We start from the raw sequence: 20,087 nt of genomic DNA, 5'->3' as shown, positions 1-20,087 counted from the left end.
TCTACATACGCAATGGCCGACGCACTACCAACACCAGGGTCTGGCGAACGCGCCGTCCGTGGCGCGTTTGTCGTCCTCGAGGGGCTGGACCGCAGCGGCAAGACGACGCAGGTCGAGCTGCTGGCGAAGCGCTTGAGGGGACATGGACGCGACGTTGAGGTGATGCGGTTTCCGGGTGAGTCTCGTTCGATACGATGCGATGCGATCCTTTGTCACTAACCCCAGCACCAGACCGCACCACCCCCATCGGCCAGATGATCGACGCCTACCTCAAAAGCCAGGCCGCCATGGACGACCACGTCATCCACCTGCTCTTCTCGGCCAACCGCTGGGAGGCCGTCGCCAAGATTGCGGGCCTGCTGGCAGAGGGCACGACCGTCGTCTGTGACCGCTACTACTACAGCGGCATGGTCTACTCGGCGGCCAAGCACAACCCGGCGCTGTCGCTGCCCTGGGCGCGGGCGCCCGAAGTCGGCCTGCCGCGGCCGGACCTCGTCGTCTTCTTGGACCTGACCGAGGACGAGGCCAAGAAGCGCGGCGGCTGGGGCGACGAGATTTACGAAAAGGCCGCGATGCAGCGCAACGTGCGCCAGCTGTTTTGGGGCCTGAGCCTGGGCCGCATCGACCCGGACACCGGCGCCGCCGTCGACAACGACCGCCCGTCGACGCGGCAGCTCGTCTTCCGCGAGGAGGAAGAGGACCTGTACGTGACGGACGCATCGACGACGGTGGACGAGGTAGCCGATGCCGTGTGGACGGTGGCCAGCAAGCGCATTGCGGCCGTCGAGCGCGGCGAGCTGGGACGGACGGTGCGGCGGGTGACATGACGGAATAGGACGAGATGACACGGGATAACACGACGTCACACGAGCTATGGTGTACAACTACAATCATGACGGGACGCTTCCAAGTGAAGCAAAAATGGTAGATTTGTACAAAAATCGTAAGAGTGATGATAGCCCAAATGCTCCTCCAATGCCGTGTTGAGCCAACAGAATCCGAATGAAGAGAAGAACAAAGAACGCCGAAACAAAATGCACAGAATGCCTGCCCCTGTGCGACAGGGCTGCGGAACGTGTCTTGTTGAATACACGTCGTCAACTGGTGACCCCATCCTTGCCGTCTTGGCTGATGGCCGTTTTGCACAAGTGAGGAAGAAGAGGAAAGAAAGAAGAAAGAAAGAAGAAAGAAAGAAGGAAAGAAAGAAGATGACAAAAAAAAGTAGAAAACGCACAGCGGCCTGTCCGACCGCAGTTTGGTGCGCTAATGACGGTTCACGCCGACCAGGCTCAAAAACTCGTTGCGCGTCTTCTCCTTGCGCTCAAAGCAGCCCAGCACGCAGCTCGTAATCGTCGTCGCGCTCGTCTTTTGCACGCCGCGCATCACCATGCACAGGTGGCTCGACTCCATGACGACGGCGACGCCCTGCGGCTGCAGAATCTCCATGATGGCGTTGGCCACGTCCTTGGTCAGGCGCTCCTGGATCTGCAGCCGGCGGCTGAACATCTCGGCAATGCGCGGCAGCTTGGAGATGCCAATGACGGAGTGGAACGGGATGTAGCCAATGTGCATCTTGCCGGTGAAGGGCACCATGTGGTGCTCGCACAGGCTGTACACCTCAATGTCCTTGACAATCACCATCTCGTTGTGGCCCTCGTGGAAGATGGCGCCGTTCACCACCTCCCGCACGTTCTGCTGGTACCCCTGCGTAAAGTCCAGCAGCGCCTTGGCGTACCGGTCCGGCGTCCCCAGCAGCCCCGCCCGCTCCGGGTCCTCGCCCACGCACTCCAGGATCGTGCGCACCGCCCCGCGCATCTTGTCGAGCCGCACCGCCCGCTCCTCGTCGTTCTCCTCGAGACGCGCGCGCGTGCCCTTGCTGGGCCGGCTGAGGCCGTCAAAGTCGATGAACGGGCTCGGCGAGCGGGTCGCCGCCGCACTCGGTGCCTGCGACGGCGGCTGCGACTGCAGCTGTGACGGCTTGCCTCTACCACCACCGCTACCACTCGTCGGGCTCGGCGTCCGCACCGACGCCTTGGCGCTCGTGCTGCTCTCGGGCTCGTCGCGCGGGTCGCGCGCCGCCTTGCTCAGGCTGTGCCGGCGCTTGGCCGCCCGACGGACCGCCGACGATGCCTTGTTTCGGCGCCGCTTGCCCGCGCCGTTGGCGCCCGCCTTGGCCTCGTCGTTGTTGGTCGGCGTCGTGGTCCCCGCCGCGGCGGCCGTCTTGTCCTTGTCGCCGTTGACGTGGGGCAGCGGCATGGCTACATCGGTTGCTTCGTTGGCGGCCATGGATGTGTGGGTGGTAGTGGAGGAAGAGGAGGAGGTGGAAGAGGAGGAGGAGGAGGAGACGGGGACGGAGCGAGCGAGGATTGCGGATGAAAGCGGAAGGAAGCGAATTCGCTCCTAGTGCAACAAAATGTTGCGTTTCAGAAGGAAAGAACGCAAATTGTCATCAGCTTTGCGCTTTCCTCGCATGGTCTGGTGAGTCAGACGGTGTAAGACGGAGCAAAACAGGAAGGAGTGAAACTTTTCTTTTTTCCTCTACCAATGTCATGAACTGCTCTGCGCAGTAGTTTAGCGAAACAACCCGGCCGAACGAGGTCAATTTACTTTTTCTTTTTTTTTCTCGTTATTAAACTATTTTTTTTTCTTTCTGACTTGCTCCGTTGCGGGCAAGTGGCGTAGGACTTATCTTATCTCGTCCGCCGGTGTCGCCAATTCTGCAGTAGTTTTGACGTCAGGCTGTGGCTTGCTCCCACGTGCAAAGCATCCATGAGGCGGTGCTGGGACCCGCTTTTATGGTTCGGTGCTTTATGGGCCTAACGCGCGCCAGCAACGCTGTCACGGTTGGCTGTATCGCACTGTCCAGGAGCTCTTTGTTATTTGAGCTTCGCTTCATCTCCGTCGTCTTCAACAATTCACTCAGCGCCTTCCAACATCCCCCCGCCGGCATCGATACCCGTCTCTTTCATCGCGAATGACAATGGCGTCACCGTTCTCGTCACCGTCATTCAACATCGGCATAAAGAAGCGCACCGCCAGCGATGCCGCCCCCCAGTCGCCCGCCCTGAAGCGCCGCAAGGCCTCCAACATCTCCGCGGCCTCGTTTTCCGCCGTCTCCCATCCGCTGCGCCAGACATCCTTTCCTCCCGAAGACGCGTCTACGCCCTTTTCGGCGCGGTCACCCTCCGTCGACTTTGACAATACCAGCCTCGTCAGTGGTGGGCCCAGCTCCGTGGCCGGCGGAACGGCCGCCACGACGACGAAGAAGAAGCGCGGCCGCAAATCCAAAGCCGACAAGCTGCGCGAGCAGACGCCGAGCGCTGTGGGCGCGGGCGGCGGGCGGGGCGCGACGGCGGCGAGTGCAGTGAGCGGCACGAGCAGTGCCAACGGCGGCGGACCCAAGAGCAGCACGGGCGCGCAGGGGGACGGCACGGCGGCCGCGGGCGACGACGACGACAACGACGGCGGCGATGGCGACATGCCCGACTCGGGGGCGGCGACGGCCAAGCGCACAGACGAAGAACGCAAAGAGGAGAAGCGGCTGCGCGCCGCGCTCGTGGCGTGCATGGACAGCGACCAGTACGAGCGCATCTCGGCCTGGCGCGCGGCCAAGCTGCCGGACGCCGTCATCCGCCGCCTCGTCAACGCCACCGTCTCGCAGTCGGTGCCCTCGTCGGTCGTGACGGCGGTGCGGTCCGTCACCAAGTACTTTTTGACCGACCTCATCACGCGCGCCCAGACCGTCCAGGACGAGTGGATTGCCGCCGGCCACGAGCCCCAGACGGACGACGGCCGGCCGTGGCCGGGCATGGTGCTCGCGCGCGGCGAGCCCGAGGTGGCCGCGCTCTACGAAAAGCAGGCGTCGCTGGCCATCCCCGAGTGGGAGCCCGAGTCGGCCGACCACATCCTGCGGGAGCCGCCCAAGGGCCCGCTGCGCCCGGACCATCTGCGGGAGGCGTGGCGGCGCTACAGGGTGTCGGTGCAGAGCAAGACGGCGGGCGCGCTGGACCTCTGGCACGCGCAGCAGGGGACCGGCGTAGAGCGGTTTCCGGCGCGCACGGGCGGCAAGCGGCTGTTCAAGTGAGGGCCACAGGGGCGACGGACGGGACCGGCGTCTATCTACTGCCTGTTTTCTAGTCAATCAATGACGACGACGGCGAGAACACGGCCAGCGACGAAAATGTCTCGTCTTATCATTACGCTACCCGATCAAAGACACCCGAACCATTGTTGGTTACGACCAGCCTCTTCTCGATTCTCGATACGAATGGCCATAAGGGTGTTCTCAGGACACTGCATTTTCATCGCGGACTTTTCACGGCAGGTCACCCGAGCGGTTTGAATAGCCCGGCACTTCGTGGCCTCGCAGATTTGGGTCTCTCGTTTTGGCAGGGGTGCTGGTTTCAGACGAACCGATAGCCAGAATTACACTGCCAGTGGACCGCTCCAGAAATCGGGATTTCGCTGCAGGTTTGCTCTCACACAGGCAACAGAATGCGGCGGCTATGTTATGCAGCGCAAACAGCAGATCCTGCACACAGCACAGGGCGCAATAGCTCGGAAGCGGCCTGCAGAAGCACTCCGTGGGGGACAGCATGCGTCTGGCTGGATGAGTTTGGCTGGATGAGTTTGGCTAGATGAGTTTGGCTAGATGAGTTTGGGAGCCACTATCATTGGCCAGGCTTTCCGTGGAATTCGTCAGCCGATCGCAAGCTGCCAAAGCTGCCAAATGTCCCCGACCTGCATCTTTGTGCTCGCCAATACGAGGCGGATTCTCTGGCTGCATTACTTGTACTGCAGAGATGCATGCTGTTCAAGCAGCAGCACGTCAGACAATATAATTTCAGCTTTTACACCATTTTTACACCATTTTTATACCATTGTGATCCATTGTTTGCATTCTTTGGCCCTTTGACTAACAGTACTTTGTTGAATCCCGTCCCGTGTCTCTCCACGGCGTATCTCCAATGTTCCAGCCTCTCGACCATGGGTTCCATTGTTTTCTTCTCATTTTTGCACCTCTCAGTCGTCCGTGCGGAATCGCTTGACCCCCGTCAGCCATGCCGTGTCCACTGAACAGCAGATCTGCTCCGTTGCTCACTGTCCCAGGCAGTTGGGAAGCCGTTATTTGTCTACACGATCTCAGGCTCCATTTCTGATGCTGGCCCATTGTAGTCTACCCACTGGCTGGCCGCATGATACCCACAGGAGCTTCCTGGCAAGGCCTTGCATTCATAAATATTTTTCGCTCAGAGCTTGCTTTTTTCTCTTCTGGCCTTTTTCTTACAGAAACATTTGCCTTTTTAGCTGCATTTCGTTCATTCCCATCCGACATAAGGTGTCTGTAATTTATTTGCTCATTTGCTCAATCGTCCCCTCAGCCTCGCCACTTGGACCCCATGCAAACACCCCCACGAAAGAAAAGACGCACATAAAATACGTAAAATAATCCAGAAAAAGAACATGGCCGAGCCATTCAACACGCCCGTGCCCGGCGCAACACCTGTGCCAGGCGCGTCGCCGGTCTACGGCACGCCGGTTCCGGGCGCCACGCCGCGATCCACGACGCCCGAGATCGAACGCGCCGCCCGCCCCATCGTCCTCCACATCGGCGACGAGGTCCGCTACAACCCGGCGACATACGCCGAGTTCGCCCGCAAATTCGACATTGTGCGGCCCAGCCTCGCCGAGCGCCAGCGACCCGTCTTTGCCCAGGCCCTGCGCGAGGGCCGCTGGGGGCAGTTTGCGGCCATCTTCCGGCCGTTCTGGGGAAGTGGCGGTGAGATGGGCGCATGGGACGAGGACCTGGTGGCGCTGCTGCCCGCCAGCTGCAGGGTGTTTGCTAGTGCCGGCGCAGGGTTCGACTGGGCCGACACCAAGGCTCTGGGGGCTCGTGGTGAGTTGTAAGCACGCAGGCAAATGGCGTGGCAGCGTCAATACGGACGCGAGACACACCGTGACATCCGTGACAACCGTGACAACTAACACTGCATCCGCACAGGCGTCATTTATTGCAACGCCGGGCTGGCGGCCGCCGAGGCCGTGTCCGACTTTGCGGTGGCCATGGTGATTTCGACGTTCCGCCACCTGGCCTGGTGCATCGGCGCGGCCACCCTGGCCGACCCGGCCCTGCGAAGCGCCGCCTTTGCGGCCAGCCACAGCCGGACCACGGCCCAGTCGCACAACCTCCGCGGCCACGTCCTCGGCCTCGTCGGCATGGGCAACATTGGCCAGAGCATCGCCGCCAAGCTCGGCTGCGTCGCGTTCGGCATGCAGATCCACTACCACGACATCGTCCGCAAGCCGGCCGCGCTCGAGCAGGAGCTGCGCGCGACCTACCATGCGTCGCTGCAGGACCTGCTGGCGGTGGCCGACTGCGTCGTCCTCTGCACGCCCGCCGCGGCCGACGGCACGCCGCTCATCGACAAGGCGGCCCTCGCCCAGATGAAGCCCGGCGCCCGGTTTGTCAACGTGGCCCGGGGCTCGCTCGTCGACGAGGAGGCGCTGGCCGACGCCCTGGAGGACGAGGCGGGCGGGCTCGCGGCGGCCGCCCTCGACGTCCACGCCACCGAGCCTCACGTCCACCCTCGGCTCCTGCAGCTGGCCACGCTGTCGGCGGCCGCGTCGACGCCCATCCCGGCGCGCGTCATGCTGACCTGCCACAACGCGGGCGGCACCGTGGAGACGCACATTGGCTTCGAGGAGCTGAGCATGCGCAACATTATGGCCGTTCTGGACGGCGGCCAGGCCATTACCCCGGTGAACCTGCACTACATGACGTGAGAGTACAATGGAGGGCGGCGCGAATAGACTAGACCCGGTGTAGACGTCGAGGCGGGTAGCATTGCGGGTTTCAATTCATTTATATCGTCTTCATTTTTTATTTATATTTTGGTTTAGATAAATAATAGATGCATCTTTTTTTTGGTGAAAAAAGTCATTTCTTTTATTCGCACCTTTTTGTTTACAAATTTACAAAATAATAAAATACGCCTTTGAAATTAGACTTACAAGATTGTTCACATGGCATTTACTATCTCTTGTCACCGCAAAAAGGTATGCTCATCCTCACCTCTTCTCGAAGAAATACCCGCCTATCTGTACAGCCCTGAAAATCGTCTTTTTATCCCAGCATCTGAAACAGACTCGCACACTGTCGATACTTGTTTTGTCGCTGACTTGCCATGGTCGACTGGCCAGTGCGGCGATCAAACGCCACCCGCACAAGGCACACGGCGAACACAACTCCCTCTTTCTCCGTGCATCCGACTCGACTTCAAGTTTCCACGCCGTTTTGCTACACCAACTGCAAATTCAGCCTCTACTGTGCCCCAACCCTGGATCGTGCGACTGTTTCGCAACCTTTGCTTCCCCACTCTTCACTCTTCATCCAGACTTTTGCCAGCCTTCAAACCCATACGGCCGTGTCCTCCCGAATCGCCAGATGCTGTCAACCGTAAACCGTCTGTCGTAATCGTCTCCTGCCAAGGATCGGCTTCGTCCCAACTCTGTAGCAGAAGTTGGAGAGGCACTGTCTGCGCTTGATCGGATCGCCCGCCGGTTTGACTTGTCAGGGGTGTTCTTTTGGACAGGTCCGAAGGGGATGCAATGCACAAGGATGCACGATCCAGCATGCGGCGGGTGGAATGATTGCTCTGCCGCTCCCTGGTTTGAAGATTGTGAGAGAGGGAGAGGAAAAGAATGGAGAGAGACAGAGGACAGAGCGCCAGATCACTATATAAGAACGACCATGGCCTGGATCACGACACCGGCGTTTATTCTTGCCTCTTTTCCTCTCAAACAAAACCAATCCTACTCTGCAATCACACCCACACTCTACCTACCTACGAAGAAATTCCTTCTCGAGTCAACACTCCACCTCGCACAGCCACCGCCAACAACAATGTACACCTCCACCATCCTCGCCACCCTCCTCGCGGCCGCGACCGCCCACGCGGCCATCCTGGACCTGCGCGCCGCCGCCGACTTTGGCAAATGCAACCCGTCCATGGACTTCCAGCTGGGCCGCCCCGGCCGCAAGCCCGACGAGGGCACCTTCTTGCCGACGGACCCGCTGGTCGCCAAGGGCCAGCAGGACGCGCTCAACCCCAACATCATCACCAACGCCATCTGCAACCAGCTGACCAACGTGTGCGCCGCGAACCAGGCGGCCAAGGACGTGTGCACGCAGGCCAAGGCGGTCGTGTCGGGCCTGGGCACCAAGGACGCAAGCACAGCGGCGGCCTTCAACAAGGCGCTGGGCTTGTAAGGGAACGATGGGGAGTGCGTCAAACCGGAACAATAGGACATTAGGACAATAAGGGAAAAGGGGCGGGATAGGGATATAGCGATGCATCAAAACATTTTTTTTGAAACTGAACAACACATTGATTGCGCTTGAAAGTAAAAAGTAAAAAAAAATGGACGCCGTAGACAAGCGCCAGACAGACTCGTACAATGCCTCGCACATGGTAAAAAAATGGCAAGACTCGAGGACATCGCAGGAAAAGAAGAACTGTGGCAGACCCGTAAATTGTACATGGAAAAGTACATGGCAACACACGCTTCCACAAAGTAAAACACAACAACGCCACGACCGGCCTTTCGTACACACATGTTCCGGTCTAATACCCGCCCATCTTGACGCGGAAGAGGTAGCGCAGGCGGATCTGGTTTACATCGTAGACGATGTACTCGTTGTAGTACAGGCCTGCGTTTGGCACATTCGTGTCGGTCGGCGGCGAGCTGACGTCGGGCTGGAGAACAGGTTAGCACGCGAACAAAGCAGGACGTCCAAAAACACACGCACGTAGCCAGGCAGTCCACTCACCATCTGCACACCCGCCAGGTCCTTGTGCACGGCACTCGCGTCCTTCCACGCCGGCGGCGCCGTGCGGCCTTGGCCCAGCGTCGCAAAGAGACCGCTGGCCTTGGCGTCCTCGCCCGCCGTGTACGACGCCTGCGTCAGCTTTTGGAGCGGGTCGCCCAGCTTGGCCTCGCACAGGAGAAGCAGGCCCGTGCCTTTCGAGATGAACGATGCGCAGTAGCCGGCCGACTTGGACGACATGTCCGCCAAATAGATGCCCTTGCCGAACATGTAGCCAGACACGGGCGCCTCGGGCGGCGCAATGCGCAGGCCCTGGCCCAGGATACCACCAAAGTTGGTGACGCGCGAGCCGTGCCACAGCAGACGCGTGTCGGCGTCTTTGGCGGCCGGCGACGAAACGTGGCAGGCCTCGAAGCGGGCCTTCTCGCCCTTGCGCTCGATGCGGAAGATGTCCTCGATCTCGTACAGGACATTGTGCGTCTGGCCCGTGGTGGAGTTGAGGTAGTTGGCCAGCTCAACAAACTCGCTGCTGTTGCGGTCGAGCGGCGTGACCTCCTCCATGCCGAGGTTGTTGTACTGCTTGTCGGTCGGGTGGATGGAGCGGTCCTCGGACGACCGGGCCTTGTCGACCTTCATGAGCAGCTCGGCGTCCTTCATGTCGCTCAGACTCTCGAGCAGCTCAATCTCCTTCTTGAGACGCGTGTTGTCCGCAACCACGGGCGGCCGGTGCCTGCCAAAGTCGTGGGGAATGACGCTGTAGTACAAGTTGGACAAGCTCTCGACGGCGTTCGGGTACGTCATGTGGTATTCGGTCGCGGCCAGCGATTGGTCGTCCAGCAACGCCGACAAATTCTTCAACGCCTGGAAACCACGTGTGATGGTGGTCTTGCTCAGCTTGCCGAGCGGCAGCTTGTTGGCGTCGTAGTTGAGATCGGACATGGTGGCAGCAAAGAACTGGCGGTTGAAAATGAGCTCCATGAGGCGTTCGACAGGCCGCGCCAACGTGCAGTCGGCAATCTTCACCTCCTCATCCTCTTCCCCTTTCACCCCGCCATCGTCCGGTTCGTCGCCCGACTCGTCATCGCTGTCCGGCTCGTAGTTGCGTTCCACGTACGCATACTTGCCAGGCCGCGGGTCGTCGCTGCGCCGCTCCCAGGCAAGGCCCGACTTGTCGCGGAACTTCTTATTGAAGTTCTTCAGGGCGTCGTCCATGCTGCCGCCGCCCAGCATGGCCGACTGGCCGGACTCGCCGACGCGGCCCCAGCGCGTCCACGTGTAGAACTTGCCCGCCGTGGTGCGCAGGAGCTGGATGCGGTAGAACTTGTTGTTGTTGTTGCCCGAGTTGGTCTGGTTGAGAGAGGCGTCCCACACAAGACGGTCGTCGTCAATGTGGACGGCCACATTGGGCATGGAGCAGAACTCGTCGACGGGCACAGATAGAACAGGTGCCGCCTTGGTGTCCGCTTTCACGTCCTTTTTTGTGTCTTGCTTTGTGTCTGTCTTCTGGCGCTTCGCGTCTGGTGGAGCAGCCGCTGCTGCGTTCGCGCCATTGGTGCCATTGGTGCCGTTGGCCGCAGCTGCGGCCGGAGCGGCTCTCTTTTTGCCCTTGGCAGCCGGAGCAGGAGGAGACGGTGGCGCCGCTACCGGCGGAGCTGCCAATAGATACGGCATCTCGTCTTTCATGGCATTCGACGACACACAGTCGAGGAGCCATTGCACGCCGACAATGGGAATATCGAGCTTCTTGGCGGCCGTGACCTTGGCCGTGGGCTTGTTGAAGTTGGTGGGCGATGCAATGAGCTGCGTGGCATCCGGCGTGACAGAGTCGAGGGGAGTGGCGCCGAGCCCTTCAATGTGTTTTTTGAGCACAGCTTGGTTCACCTTGGGGAACGTGCCGCACAGAGCAATCTTACAGCCGGCAAGCGGCTGCACGGGTTTTTTGCGAGGAGGCATTGCAGATGTGGTGGGAGCGATGGAATGAAAGTATTAGACGTAATTCGTAGTAGATGGGATGAAGCAATGGAGCTTTTGTGTTGTAGATGAAAATAAGTGGGACGAGCTGGACGATGCAAGTAAGACAGCGAGGACACAAGGAAACAAGAAGACAAAGGGAAGAGAGAGGCAGAAAGTGGGAACGGGGAGGGTTAAAAGAGAGGAAGAGAAACGTGACGGAGAGAAAATGAGGGGGAAGACAAGGCAAAATGGACGACGAGGATCCGATCAAGTTTGCAAGTCCAGCTTCAAGTCCAGCTCTCCGTCATCAAATGGCAGGAGCGAAGCTTAAACGACAAGCTAACGTCAACAAACAAATGACGGGTCCAGTAGGCCAGGCACAGCCTCCGCATGCTGGCCCGTCTGTCGTTTTTAGGGGAACAATTAGGGGACTATGTCACTAGGACAGGGGGGAGTGGCACACCATTGGCTTGGCGGCCGTTCCTGCCTGCAGAGTGGGAAAACGCGAGTGATACGCAAGGCAGGTTCACCCAAAGTGCAAAAGCGGCAAGTACGACAGGCGTAGCACCAGGCAGAACCAGGCAACGGGACCCACTCTCTCATCAAGTGCGAGGAAGGTGCAACTGGCACTGCTGACGCCGTTGGCCATTGCTCTCAGCTGCTGAAGGTTGAACAGAAACGCGAGACTGGCGCCGGTTCACGTGGGCCGTTCAGGGGCCAGAGTGACGGACGATGGAGCGCAACAGGGGCGGGGCTGCTCGCATGGTTGGCTGGGAGAAGTCGGTAAAGTCGGCTGCCGCGATGCCGTGATCCCACTGTTGGTGATGCTTCTTTTAAACATATCCGAATCGGGCGACCAGTGCGAGGCAAGCGTACGTGCAACGTAAGTTTCAATTAAAAACAAGAAATTAGAAAGCAAACGACAAACGGCAGCACACTACAGTTCCAGCGTGATTAAGATGAAATGGAAACATAAAGTCAAGGCAAGAGACTCAAAAACGCCAAAACTCGCAATCAAACTCGGGCAACACACCGCCAACCCAATCATCTGCCTGTCGGCAGAGGCGGCACCGGCGGTGGTGCCGTGCCGTTTGTATTCGCATTCGCATTGCCATTTCCTTCGCCCTCGCCATCGTCGTCGTCGTCGTTGTCGTCGTCGGCCATGTCCTCAATCTCCTCCGAGTGGCCCAGGAACCGCGCCACATTGCGCATCTCGTAGTGCTTCTTGCGCATGGCCTCGAAGCGCAGGTGCTTCTCGCGCTCCTCGGCGTTCATGCCGGCCATCGGGTCGTCGCCGTCGTGCACGCTGCCGCCGCCGTACGCGCTGCCGTGCTCCGAGTCGTCGACCTGCACCTTGGCCGTGCGCGGCGGCGCCGGCGGGAACTCGCCGTCGGGCACCGCCTCTTCGGGCTCGCCCAGCGACAGGCCGGGGATGCTGCCTTCGCGGTCGGCGCCAAAGTACCCGTTCGAATTCGTCTTGTCGCCGTTTGCATCGGCCTCGTCGTCCGACGGATCCTCCGCCGGGTCGTAGTGCTTGGCATACGGCGTCTTGGGCTCGTCGATTTTCATCGTGGCGGTGCGCTCTTGCTCCGTCAGGTACAGGTTGACCTCGTCCCACTTGAGGCGCTGCTCGTTCGGGTCGGCCTCGGTGACCTCGCCGCCATGGGCCGAGGGCGTGCGGCTCGACGGCCGGCGGGAGCCCAGGCGCGCAGCTGACGACGAGCGGCGGTGGCCGGCGTTGACCTGGGTGTTGAGGATGGTGCGTTCCTTGTCGGTCAGGGGGTGGTCCGCGTCTTCGGTGGAGGGCAGAGGAGCGGCCGCAGAACGCGGGGACGTCGGCGGGGAGTGTTGATACGAGCGCTTGAGGATGCCTGCACGAATTAACAGACTGTTAGGGACATTGCGTGACAAGGCATATCGACAGACATGAAAGAGGGCTCGCTAGGGTTTACCTTTGGGCCGTTGAACGTTGGGCGGCGGCGGGGTGTGCGCAGGCTGCTCGCGCCCTGTGGTTGCTTCGTCGGCCATGGTATCGTGCAGAGAAGACGTTGAGAATAGATTGCCACTGCGGTATGGTGTGCAGGCGATCGTCAGATTGCGTAGATGGCGTTCTTCGATGTGTCGTGTGCTGGACTTTTGGAGACGAGGCACAGATTCAACCGGAGGGGAAAGAGGTAGGCTGGGGTCTTGCAGAACGAATGTACCTTCTGTTTTATCACTAGCGGGGTTCAGAGGACCCGGCGTGCTGTGATTGGCTGGTGAGAGGTACGCCCGGGGAATTACATCATAGGCCAGTGGCTGCTGTTAGTGACCTCGTTAGTGCATGAGCGCTGTAATTTGGATCCAGTAAACAAACCAAATCCAGACTTGGCATTTGACATGATCATGACATGATCTTTGTCAACACGCACTGTTTACTATCATCACATCCACCGCCACACCGACGCGCACGCGTTTGGCCAACATCTGGAAAGCACCCTGTGTGTAGAACCGGAGGAGTAGGGACGAAATTCTCGCTCAAGCCAGGCAGATACGCGGCCGGATACGGACTGCATGATTCTCGTCTTTCATTCACAGCAACGGCGGCTGCTCATCACCCCAGGCCGACCACATGCCATCGAGGCCAAAGTCAAGCAAACCGCTGCTTAAGTCTAGTCCCAGATCAACACTGTCGTCACCAAACAAGCTACCTGAAGGAGGGCCGGACGAGGGCAATGCTGTCGACGACGCATTTGCAGTCTCAGCTCCAACACGGCCCGAGAAGGGAGTGTTGCTCTTCAGAATGGTTTGGCCCGTATCGGTAGGAGAACGAGATCCAGTTCCAACCCGCTGCACTGTCCCCGCCTGTGTTCTCCCTGTAATGGTTTCGGCCTTGGCCTTGAGCGCCGCCAAGACGGCGAACTTGGCGCCAAAGCCCGTCGCGGCACTCTCGTGACTGGCCACCGTCTGTGCCCCGTTCAACTCGTGTGCGAAGAGTGTGTCCAGTGCCGTCCAGGCGTCGCCCACATGCGGGCCGTGCGGCTGGAGACAGAGGTGCCACAGCACGTACATGACGATGTGGTACTGTGGGAAGGCCTGGCGGGGGCCAGGCGTATCGGAGGAGGAGACTGTCCTCGTGGAAGAGACGCGGCTGGAGGATGGCCAGGGCTTCCACCAAATTGGCGTCGGTGACCAGCTCGACGGCACCGCCACGGCCGACGAGCAGCGCCCACTGCAGCCGGGACACAAAGTCGAGCTTGCGGAGGAGGAAGCGGCTGCAGGAAATGGTCATTTGCTGCTGGGGCAGCAGCGGGTTGCAGCGGCCGAGGCGCTGTTCCACGTCGGCACGGAGGTCAGCCATGATGCGGTCACGAGTGTCTTCCGACGACGGTTCGTCATCACTGGTAGTTGCGGCAGCTGCCAACGCGGCTAGCCGCTGCGCTGTTCGATACAGCGCAATATGGATCAGCGAGAACGTCATGGCCGTCCAGCCGGCCTTTTCCTTGGGGAGAGTCTCCATGTCTGGCACCAGGTCGGCGTCATCCACGTTCAACGGCAGCTGCACATCCGACTCGGCCAGCAGATTGCTCCCACTGCCCAGGGTCGCCATGTTGTCGAGGCCATAGTCCTCGCTCGCGCGCCCGTCACGCGATAGTAGGTGCCACCATAGCCGGCGGCGGATCTCGGCCTCGAAGGGCGTCAGGGTACGCTGGGTGGTGCGCCGCAAACGTTGCCCGTCCCGGTGCAAGCCCAGCGACTGGGCCACCCGCACGGCCAGACCGTTGAGCACCCACAGGCCTTTTCCGCGATTGCAGAAACGCAGGCTGGCCAGATAGATGACGAGGGCGTGCAGACCCGTGAGGGTGGGGCGGTCGAGAAAGTCGCCATGCGCCAGCGACTGCTCCAGGCCGAGCTTGAGCTTCTGCAGCATGTCTGTTTTGCTGATGCTGAGGTGTCCATCACCTTTCAGTAACAGAGCGGCCTCTCCCTCCTCCAACGACACCAGGGCAGCAAAGTATATGGCAAAGCAGAGGGCCAGGTCGTCGTACGACGTCGCATCCGGGTCGTGGATCGCAGAAAAGACGCGTACCTCGTCCGTAGGCACGTGCAGCAGTTTAAGCCCCGAACAGCCGTCGACTTTGTCGAGGTAGGTGTGCCAGAGGCGGATGGCCAGCGTTCTGGGGGGGTGCAGACTGGAGGGCAGCTGTGAAGGCGTCGGTGCTGATAGGATGCCTAGAGCACTGAATGGGGAGGGACAGGGCGCGACAGTAGTGCTGCACGAGCGATTGGTGGGGCGAGTATGGGAGGCCAGTGCGGACAGGCTGTGGCCAATGCGACCGTCATCATCGTCGCCGATAACGCGAGCCAGCAAGACCTCGTTGAAGTATTGACTCGATGAGCCTCTCTCCACGAGTACGTCGACAGTGTGTCCAGGAGTGACAGTATCTCGCGTTGATGCGTGTTGTGTTTGCCGGTGCGTCACCCGCTTCTCTGCCATGCCAATGCTCTTTGGCACGCCCTTCTCCTTCAACTGCGCCTCTAGATCGGCAAGCCGCGACGCCATGGCGGCCATGATGGCCCCTTTGGTCCGCCGAACGCGAGGGCCTGGCGGCGGGTACGCGCACGACCGCCCGGCGCGTGTGCAGCGCTGGCATGGCCGCGTCTTGTCGCATCGAATCTTTTTGGCTTTGCAGGCGAGACAGGAGCGCGGACTGGCCCGTGTTTCGGCGGTCGGTGGCGTACGACTTGCACCTGCGTCGGAGGCGGGTGTAAACGAGGCCGGCGATTGTGCGTGCGCATGCAACTGGTCCATGCTGGTTGCGAGACAGAATCTTGGTCCCGAGGGCCCCGAGGTCTGTTGCGTCCGAAAGGGAAGACTGCCTGCCTTTATTCCGTCAGAAGATCGTGGACAGTCTGAGCGCGGCATTAAAATGGGCGATTTTATCACCGAGGTCACTCTGGCGCCGCAGACGTCAGCGGGACGGCGCTAGTTTTGGGCCTTTAATGTTAAGGTTTTGGGCCTGAGGGGGGCCTTGAGGAAGGTCGTGCCCGGTGTTAGTCGACGCATGACGTGTTGACAGACGATGTTGTGCGGCGTGTGTCTTTTGCGAGCATGTCAACTGCAAGTGAATAGACTCACTGGTACGAGTGTACTTACGGAGACTTAGCAGAGGCAACAAACCCGATTGATATTCTGCTTTCGTCCCGTCACGTTCACCCAATCAACCTCCTCCACAGCCTACACCGAACATCTAAAATGTCCTCGCCTCGAGCTACACTGTCGGCCACACCGTCGGTCGACGAGGAAAACAAGGTTGTTTCATCACCAGCGATGCGACAATTGGCCCACGACGGCGGCCTCGCAGCGTGGACGGTCGTGCTCGGCACGTGGCGCACGTCGTTTTGCAGCTTCGGCTGGCTCAACATAACGCTACCTGCTGGCGGTCGGTACCGTTTTGCACGTCTTTGGCATCATGATGACCAGTTTGGGTGTGCAGTACTACTAGATTCTGCTGGCCCAGGGCGTGTGCTCAGCCGTTGGCGTGGCGGCCATTTTCCAGCCGGCTGTGACGTCTGTGGCCGGGTGGTTTGACGGGCGCCGGAGCCTTGCGTTTGGCATTGCCTTTACAAGATCGAGTCTGGGCGGCGTTTTGTTGCCCACCATGGTGACGCGCCTGATGGCGCGGGTCGGTTTCGGTTGGTCGATGCGCATCTCGGCGTTTGTCAACCTGTTTCTGCTGTTGATTGCCAATATCTCGGTCCGGCCGTACGCCGCCCCACCGCAGCACGACGTCCAGCCATTGCCAACGGCACCGAAACGACGCAATCCCTTGACAGAACCCAGCTGTGTCCTCTTGATGGCCCGTTTCTTCTTGTTCAGCTACGGCTGCTTCATCATCTCCCTGCCCGTCCATGCCCCGGCCGCCGGCATGGACGCCAACCTTGCGGCGTGCATGCTGCCCATCATGAATGTCGGCTCCCTGTTTGGGCGCCTCTTTACCGGCTGGAGTGGCGACAAGACTGGGCAGTTCAACGTGTTTATTGCTGTGTGATTTTCTGACGGACCTCTGGACGCTCGGGCTGTGGCGGCCCGCAGGCGGTGACGGATCTATCATTGCCGCATTCGCAGTTTTGTTCCTAGAAGCCGGGCTTCTTTTCGGTCGTCTTTGTTCGTTGGTGGCGTCCCTGGTCATGGCCATCTCGCCCATGCCCGAGCTGGGACTGTGCAGCGGCATTTGTGCCTTGACCATGGCCGTCAGCGGGCTGACAACGAACCCCATCAACGACGCCATGTGGCGTGGACGCCCTCGCCGCCATCGTGCGCGACCTCGTGCACCACGACTACGCCCAGCGCAGCACGGGCGTCTACAACCTCGTGAACCCGGCCGTCGGGCAATGGGACGACCTGGTGGCGGTGATGCAAAATGCGTGGCACGGCATCCAGGTCGTCTCGTTTGACGAATGGCTGGCGGCCCTCCAGACAGCCGACCAGAACCGCCAGACGACCGGCGAGCCCGACCTCGAGGCCCTGCCCGCTCTCAAAATATTGGACTTCTACCGCGGCCTGGCCGACGAGGCGGCGATTCCAGCGGGTTCACGCGTCGCCCACGAGACGGGTCGCGGAACATCCAACAGCGCCACCATGGCCGGTCTGGGGCCGATTGACGGTGCAGCCATGGCCACCTGGCTGAAGCAATGGGGCTGGTGAGACAAGTTGCGAGTTTGTTGCTTTTGGGTATTAAGTTAAACAGTATACAATGTTCTCGAGGTGTAAATACAGTCTATCATATCAAAAGTGTTGGGTACGCCCTGAACAATTGCACTCCTTCCTCCGTCCCCCCTCCTCACCTCATAACGCTCTGCACGTTTCTCTGAATGCCGCTCCAAGGGGCGGCATCCGACTTGCCGGGAGCGGATCAGCAGCACGACGAATGTCCCCGCGCAAAGATCTTGAGGGCCGGCCAGCCGCCGGGTCCTGGGGATCCATTCGATGGTGTTCATGGCGCTGGGCAGACGGCCCAGGGCCCGCGACGTGCGCACGAGGCTCGGCAGCCACTCGGTCGGGTTCCACTGGCCGCCGTCGGCAGCGAGTGGCCCGGCCACCTGGCCGACGCGGAGCGTGGTCGCATAGAGGCCTGCGTTGGCAACGGCACGCGCCAGGACCTGTTCCGCGACGTGCTTGGACTCGCCGTAGCCCATGGTGAGGGCCACGCGGGGGTCGTCGAGGGGCGCTTCGGGGACGCTGGTCGGTGCCCGCGCATCGACGCCGGCACCGGCACCCTGGACACCCTGGACACCCTGGACGGCCGACCAGTTGGCGACCGACGACAGCGAGGACACGTAGAAGATGTGCGGCTGCCGCTCCGAGGCCAACGCGAAGTCGACGACGTGGCGCACGCCGCGAATGTGTGTTTCCTCGAACGAGGCGAGGCTGTGGTTGAAGTCGACCTTCCAGGCATTGTGTATGACGACGTCGACGGCGGCGCGGAGGCGGCGGAACGTCGGCGCGTCAAGGTCGAACTGGGGGTCGCTGAGGTCGACCGTCACGAATTCGGTGCGCTGCGGGTCGGCGAGGCCCGACGTCCACTGTGCGGCGCACGCGCACAGCCTGTACGGGCGCGCGTTCTGCGCGCTCGGGACACCCTTGGACATGCTGACCTAGGATAGCTCCGCCTTTTATCAGAGCGTGGCCCTCTACCGGCAGTTCAACGGCGTCGTGCTCGACGCCGCCGAGGGCGCCAACATTGCCCGGGCGCTGGTCGCCGGCAAGGCCTGCCTGCTCCAAAACCACGGGCTGCTGACCGTCGGCCCCACCGTCGAGGCGGCCGTCTTTTGGTTCGCGTCGCTCGACAAGTGCTGCCACATGCAGCTGCTGGCCGAGGCCGCGTCCCACGGGCACGCCAAGACGATCGACGAGGCCGACGTCGCGTTCACGGCCAAGAGCGTCGGCAACCCCACCATCGGCTGGTTCAGTGCGCAGCCCATGTTTGATGTAGTGATGGAGGCAATTGGCGATGCCTATCTGCAGTAGGCGACAACGAGGCGGGCTGGAAAACTCGGTACGTGGCCCAACAAGACACCGTTGGTACTGTTTGGCAATTGACTCTACCCTCCTTGGAGCTGCACATTTTTCAGCAAGAGTACACCCAAGGATCCGAGCGCAGATAGCACTGCATAGTCAGCACGTGCCGATGCCCTGTCATGTCATGGCCGGTTTGGAAAGGCGAAAAAGTGCCTCACTCAGCATGTGAACACCGGCAGAGTTGAAGGGCTGCTCTCGACTGGATGCTGTCATTCTTGTATTTTTGACGTTGCATTTGATTTTCTGAAAGTTTTCATCGATTTGTCAATCTTTGTTTTAGTCTCATCAAATGTATTGCGAGCAAAACATTCATGATGCCTCCGTGTTTTTCTCTGGACATTTTATATATCTCATCATAGTGGTTACAATTCGCACACCACAGCCTGTCTGATACTTAGTATCTAAGGATCAGATCATGCTTTAATTCCCTCATCCTTCCAAACCTGTTTGCTCGTCGTATCATCTTGATGGTGGTCACAATATAGCATGCGAATTCGCCTCAGCCAAGAGTCACGTGATACACACAGCGCTACCATCTTACTTGCACTTCTCTCTCCTGCGCGCCTGCACCCCGACTCTTTCCTTACCACATCTCGATTCATTCGTACCGCCCTTCTTTGACATAGACTTCGGCCACGTTTGTTCTTTGTCTGGGATACGGCATTGTGACGGCTTTACCGGCGGGCCTGCATGTTCCAGGACTCGCTGCCCGAGCGAGCGAAAACGGGTGGTTTCAAATGCCGAGTTCGTATCCTCCCGCTAGGAGACGGTGAAACACGGCCGTGTCCGGCCGGAGAGTAGCACGGAGTACGGACTGCTTACGGTGCCCGCGGTTGCATACTGTGTACTCTGTAGTAGCGTGTTGGGGTGTTATGGTGGAGAGAGAAAGGCTAGGCGAAAGGGAAACAACGGCCAATCACGGCTTAGAACGGGGCAGTGCTCGGAAGCGTGGGGATGTTCTTCGCGTGGTTTCCTTTGTGTGTTTCTGAAAACAATACACGGAGGGATTTAAGATAAGGCACTGCTAGGAGACGGAGTGTGGCCGAGCTTTACCGAGACCTTTGTGACGCGGCGTGCTGACGTAGTTTTGCATTGTTATGGCGGAAGTGGATGAATACGACAGAGGAAAATACGGACTCTGTACTGGGAAGGTCGTTGTCAACTGCAAAAGGGGAGACGAGAAGAGTGTGAAGCTGCCAGTCCAGGATTCGGTACGTCATGGCCCCGTTCGCTGTTCATGCTCGG

General features: G+C 59.9%; 11 protein-coding genes across 11 annotated transcripts; 5 read left to right on the top strand and 6 right to left on the bottom strand.

The window, feature by feature from the left end:
- Nucleotides 1-12: 12 nt before the first annotated feature.
- Nucleotides 13-827, top strand: SPBR_03161 (dTMP kinase; the record flags this gene model as incomplete). Its single annotated transcript, XM_040761464.1, has 2 exons — nucleotides 13-175; nucleotides 232-827. The coding sequence occupies 2 exons, from the start codon at nucleotides 13-15 to the stop codon at nucleotides 825-827; spliced, it is 759 nt and encodes a 252-aa protein (XP_040620803.1).
- A 436-nt stretch (nucleotides 828-1,263) lies between these two features.
- Nucleotides 1,264-2,286, bottom strand: SPBR_03033 (GTP cyclohydrolase I; the record flags this gene model as incomplete). The annotated part of the gene is made up of 1 exon (XM_040761336.1): nucleotides 1,264-2,286. The coding sequence occupies one exon, from the start codon at nucleotides 2,284-2,286 to the stop codon at nucleotides 1,264-1,266; it is 1,023 nt and encodes a 340-aa protein (XP_040620802.1).
- A 694-nt stretch (nucleotides 2,287-2,980) lies between these two features.
- SPBR_02970 (uncharacterized protein) lies at nucleotides 2,981-4,084 on the top strand (the record flags this gene model as incomplete). Its single annotated transcript, XM_040761273.1, has 1 exon — nucleotides 2,981-4,084. One exon carries the CDS (start codon nucleotides 2,981-2,983, stop codon nucleotides 4,082-4,084), a length of 1,104 nt encoding a protein of 367 aa, XP_040620801.1.
- A 1,379-nt stretch (nucleotides 4,085-5,463) lies between these two features.
- SPBR_02848 (uncharacterized protein) lies at nucleotides 5,464-6,783 on the top strand (the record flags this gene model as incomplete). Its single annotated transcript, XM_040761151.1, has 2 exons — nucleotides 5,464-5,896; nucleotides 6,002-6,783. 2 exons carry the CDS (start codon nucleotides 5,464-5,466, stop codon nucleotides 6,781-6,783), a joined length of 1,215 nt encoding a protein of 404 aa, XP_040620800.1.
- Nucleotides 6,784-7,903: 1,120 nt separating this feature from the next.
- On the top strand, nucleotides 7,904-8,269 carry SPBR_03349 (uncharacterized protein; the record flags this gene model as incomplete). The annotated part of the gene is made up of 1 exon (XM_040761651.1): nucleotides 7,904-8,269. The coding sequence occupies one exon, from the start codon at nucleotides 7,904-7,906 to the stop codon at nucleotides 8,267-8,269; it is 366 nt and encodes a 121-aa protein (XP_040620799.1).
- Nucleotides 8,270-8,624: 355 nt separating this feature from the next.
- On the bottom strand, nucleotides 8,625-10,780 carry SPBR_02458 (poly [ADP-ribose] polymerase; the record flags this gene model as incomplete). Its single annotated transcript, XM_040760761.1, has 2 exons — nucleotides 8,625-8,756; nucleotides 8,831-10,780. 2 exons carry the CDS (start codon nucleotides 10,778-10,780, stop codon nucleotides 8,625-8,627), a joined length of 2,082 nt encoding a protein of 693 aa, XP_040620798.1.
- Nucleotides 10,781-11,824: 1,044 nt separating this feature from the next.
- On the bottom strand, nucleotides 11,825-12,808 carry SPBR_03056 (uncharacterized protein; the record flags this gene model as incomplete). The annotated part of the gene is made up of 2 exons (XM_040761359.1): nucleotides 11,825-12,651; nucleotides 12,733-12,808. The coding sequence occupies 2 exons, from the start codon at nucleotides 12,806-12,808 to the stop codon at nucleotides 11,825-11,827; spliced, it is 903 nt and encodes a 300-aa protein (XP_040620797.1).
- Nucleotides 12,809-13,351: 543 nt separating this feature from the next.
- On the bottom strand, nucleotides 13,352-15,572 carry SPBR_02438 (uncharacterized protein; the record flags this gene model as incomplete). Its single annotated transcript, XM_040760741.1, has 3 exons — nucleotides 13,352-13,801; nucleotides 13,830-14,937; nucleotides 15,040-15,572. The coding sequence occupies 3 exons, from the start codon at nucleotides 15,570-15,572 to the stop codon at nucleotides 13,352-13,354; spliced, it is 2,091 nt and encodes a 696-aa protein (XP_040620796.1).
- Nucleotides 15,573-16,016: 444 nt separating this feature from the next.
- On the top strand, nucleotides 16,017-16,812 carry SPBR_03175 (uncharacterized protein; the record flags this gene model as incomplete). The annotated part of the gene is made up of 2 exons (XM_040761478.1): nucleotides 16,017-16,221; nucleotides 16,295-16,812. 2 exons carry the CDS (start codon nucleotides 16,017-16,019, stop codon nucleotides 16,810-16,812), a joined length of 723 nt encoding a protein of 240 aa, XP_040620795.1.
- A 227-nt stretch (nucleotides 16,813-17,039) lies between these two features.
- On the bottom strand, nucleotides 17,040-18,412 carry SPBR_02816 (uncharacterized protein; the record flags this gene model as incomplete). Its single annotated transcript, XM_040761119.1, has 2 exons — nucleotides 17,040-17,324; nucleotides 17,609-18,412. 2 exons carry the CDS (start codon nucleotides 18,410-18,412, stop codon nucleotides 17,040-17,042), a joined length of 1,089 nt encoding a protein of 362 aa, XP_040620794.1.
- A 42-nt stretch (nucleotides 18,413-18,454) lies between these two features.
- SPBR_03369 (uncharacterized protein) lies at nucleotides 18,455-18,745 on the bottom strand (the record flags this gene model as incomplete). The annotated part of the gene is made up of 1 exon (XM_040761671.1): nucleotides 18,455-18,745. One exon carries the CDS (start codon nucleotides 18,743-18,745, stop codon nucleotides 18,455-18,457), a length of 291 nt encoding a protein of 96 aa, XP_040620793.1.
- Nucleotides 18,746-20,087: the final 1,342 nt, after the last annotated feature.

The sequence above is a fragment of the Sporothrix brasiliensis genome (genome assembly GCF_000820605.1).
Source record: "Sporothrix brasiliensis 5110 chromosome Unknown Cont17, whole genome shotgun sequence".
Lineage (NCBI taxonomy): Eukaryota > Fungi > Ascomycota > Sordariomycetes > Ophiostomatales > Ophiostomataceae > Sporothrix > Sporothrix brasiliensis.
This window is presented reverse-complemented; position numbering and strand designations above follow the sequence as displayed.